Source organism: Sphaeroforma arctica, assembly GCF_001186125.1.
Source record: "Sphaeroforma arctica JP610 unplaced genomic scaffold supercont1.394, whole genome shotgun sequence".
NCBI lineage: Eukaryota > Ichthyosporea > Ichthyophonida > Sphaeroforma > Sphaeroforma arctica.
Window position 1 is genome coordinate 1 of NW_014040164.1, and position 3,894 is coordinate 3,894.

The 3,894-nt window shown below is 40.5% G+C and overlaps 1 protein-coding gene across 1 annotated transcript; it reads right to left on the bottom strand.

Annotated features, from left to right (window-relative positions):
• Nucleotides 1-181: 181 nt before the first annotated feature.
• Nucleotides 182-3,867, bottom strand: SARC_05863 (hypothetical protein; the record flags this gene model as incomplete). The annotated part of the gene is made up of 8 exons (XM_014300253.1): nucleotides 182-487; nucleotides 784-886; nucleotides 1,128-1,227; nucleotides 1,963-2,082; nucleotides 2,484-2,616; nucleotides 3,092-3,176; nucleotides 3,511-3,682; nucleotides 3,842-3,867. 8 exons carry the CDS (start codon nucleotides 3,865-3,867, stop codon nucleotides 390-392), a joined length of 837 nt encoding a protein of 278 aa, XP_014155728.1. The 3' UTR covers nucleotides 182-389.
• Between the last annotated feature and the right edge of the window lie 27 nt (nucleotides 3,868-3,894).

Here is a 3,894-nt window from a genome sequence, read left to right on the forward strand (position 1 = left end):
TATATATATATATAGGAGGGTACGTGGATGTGTTTTTTCTATTTCAGGATACTTTAAACGCTGACATTGGCAGAGTCTAGCATATATTTGGCCTCAAGATTTCAACCACAGATTTCCCCACATGGGAGAGAAATTAATAGATGCTAGTCTAGCATGTGGTTAATTAATCGACTCAGTATGATATCGCTCTAACATCGAGATGCCAATTTTTATATAGCTTATATTGAGAGGAGCAGTTAGAGGACTGAAATGAGAATATCTTCGTTGCTGTGACTACTTCAGACTCTTCATACTGAAAGTCTATTTAGATAATATTTATTCGTTACTGTTAATTGACAAACAGCAGCGAAAAGCAGACAATGCCTATAACCCTCACACCGAGGGCATTATCAGAGTAGCTTCATGACGCGCTTGGTGGTGTTTGCCAATTGTCCATGTGTCCGCTCGACTCTTCCATCCAGATCCTCCAAAAGTCGGTTTTGCTCATCTGCGATAAACAAATAACCAATTAGCCCTTGACCCACCTAGTAAAGACAAGTCATGCCAGCATCGTAGAGAGGGTATCACCACTCGAATCCTGGTATTACTGATTTATATGTTTAGAGATTGGCAGAAAATTGAATTGCTTCGAGACACTCAGCCCAGTTGCTATACGGCGTTGTCATAACAGGCCGCTACTATTTTATACATCAGACGAGTCAAGTTTAAACATTATACATACAGACACAAACCGGGAGAATAACATACACGTTATACATCGAATGTTTCACTATTATAGAGTACCTAATTCGTTGCCGATAGCAGATGCCACGTGCTTCTGACGCTGAACGACTTCAGCTAGTCGATCTAATCCAGCATCCTGTGCCGCCATAACATCACGTTGAAGCTATAAATTTTTTATTAAAAAAAAGGGCAGAAAAAGGAAGCAGGTTGAGTAAAAAATACGATCTGAAGTTGAAGAGTTGAACTAAAATGGCCACTTTATCGTACATGTTTGCCCATGACTAGCAAATTCTATCAAAGTTCACGTCGAGAGGAAGTATAACCCTTGAGCGGCAATCGAACATAATTCAACGCACAGCCCACAAGAGTACGCATCTAAGTAGCATGAATGATAGTATACTTACGTCGACGACTTCATGTGTAGTCTTTCCTTTAGTCGCTTCAGTCTCCTTTCCCCAAACTCGACCACGGGGGGTGTTTCTATTGCGGTCGGGTACTTCTGATCTGTGGAATATATGCGAAGTGTCAGGGTCAATAACCACCAGGGACGCGCCATATACATTGCAGCCGCTACCCAGGCGATGATAATATCTTGTGAAACAGCGTGTACGTGTTGCTTAGCCCCCAGCCCCCCCCCCTTTATGCGTGTCCAGCGCTCATACTACGGTATGTGCAAGTGAATCCAAAAAAATTTCGGCGCTCAATTTGTCGTTTGCATATACTCTCGGCCAGGGGTGTATTGTCGCTACACTTTCTACGTTTAACATCCTCGCGATTTCAGGACGCACAAACTCATGATACTGTCTGCTTGGCGAAGAATCTCCACCACCGCAATGTACTTGCGTATTCGTGTAGTATACACGCTTTGATAAAAAGATGAGCTCTACCTGGACAGACAATGATGTACCGAAGAACTTGGAAAAACAATCGTCCATTTCATGTATTACATGATCAACAAATTTATGGAATTTTCTTCTATCAAGTCAAATTATTAGCACATACAACAAACATGCGGAAGCGTATAAGAAGGGACAGTCATATTGCCTCGTGCTAGAATCTCCTACATCGCCTCGTGGCCCAAGTCCCTCCACCATACGCAATTCCTATGGACACACGTACTCCGATATAGCGCGATTATCGGTCCTAATCTCAGATTCAAACTGATAGGTCGATACCACCGCAAGAGTTGGACTTTTCAACGAGAACAAAAAACAAACATTTATATCTGTATGAAAATACCGTTGCGCTCTGTTATCCTCAACTTCATCGCCTTCCGCACGTTCTAATCGCTCAAGCTCCACAATACGACTGCGCAGCAAGTCTAAACTATTTTGCCTCCTAATGAGTTCGGCTTCTGTCCTGCTCTCCCAGAAGATAGAACAAAATCATATATAAATTATAACTCCTCGGGAAAGAAAGTTTTCGTTATATACCTCTACGGTACTGATAAGAACCTCTAACTTATGGCCGCGTTAAAGATAGCACCTGGGTTTGTGCATCTACACACTCGTACGAAAAAAGTAAGATTGTCATTCAAAGTTTAAAACAAAAATCATCTATCACAACTGACGGGTCAAGGAAACTTCGACGCGCAATTACAGTACCACGAAAAGCACAACCTACACCCTGTGTTACACACGATGAATCACCTAGACAGATTCTTATGCAAGACGAATCCAGGCGGATTAACCAAAACCGTAAATTAAATTTGTGCAGTGGTATACGATAAGGGTAATTTGGAAGTGAATATAAATTCTTACAACTCTGATGCGGCCCCTTCAAGTACACGTGCCAGCGACCTGGACTTGGTTGATATATTTGATAATTTCCCTCGGAGATTACGCACCAGTTCAGGGTCGTCCTTCTTATGTTGTGTCCGATATGTGTTCCGTGCTGTGGTAAAGAACAAATGTGCATGTTGCTGAGAAATCAAATACAATTGAACACTTAATCTAAACTCGTCATTAAAAATATTGATGTAGTCTTTGCTCGTGTAGTGCACCATCGTAAATTTAGCAAATGACACAACATCTGTGGTCCAACAAAAAATTTGTAAAGTAGCCGAACGAAACATGAGAAAAATCACGCTTACGAGCAGCTGGCAAGTTGAGAGCATACATGAGTACTTGCGTAAATACTTGTAAGCGTATAAACGATGTCGGATAGGCCTATACACAGTATTCTCATAGAAGAATTTAATGCACGTCCCGAGTGTAAATACCTTACTAGATGAAACCAATCCCGATTCGCAATATAAAAAAACACATGCAAGAAAAACTTTTTTCCCATGAATATTGATTTGGCTCATAGTATGATCAAATTTGCTCTAGGTACGTAATGATATTCAAAATAATAGCAGCATACATACATGTTATATTAGCTGCTATTTCATTTGCTAGGTTCAGAAGGTCTTCGCACTCGCCACTCCATGTATCTGAGCGATTTATATTGGTCTGCGAAGAAGAAATGCACTGGCCACGTCAGTAACTCGAGGAAAAAAAGCCGAATTCAAAACACAAAGAAAGTTCCATATCCAATCTATTGAAGTTAAAACTGATCCAGAACCTAGTTATATATATACGCTCTGGACAAATAAGTAAACTGTGTCGCAAGGCCTCAGCAGATCTCGCAATGTTAGGTGAATTAGAAGTATATTCCGACGAGACAATTCTGGACAGCGCTATATAGGAAGCCGGAAAAAAATGACAGAATTGAAGTAAAGGATATACACACATTCCACTAAGTGTATGTTCGAACACAATAGCAACGAATCACATGGCCGCATACCTTCAATCGATCTCGGAGGTCTAAGAACGCAGATATATGTGGGTTCGAGATGACACTTTGATCATTTTCCAATAATAGAACTTTAAGGTAAGTCTCTAGAGGTTTACACCTTTCTTCGGCCAGCGTTTGTATACTCTTTCCAAAATTCAGTCGCCCAGGTAAATCGGGAACACTATATACTGGATACAGGAAGAGGAGGCGACACACGGCCCAAAGTGAATAAGACTTGCAACAAATATACTTCTAACACTGATATTCACACACAATGTAACATACATACAATATATATATATATATATATATACAAACACATACAAACACAGACACACACAGACACAGACACAGACACAGACACATATATATGTATACGAATAAATGTAAATT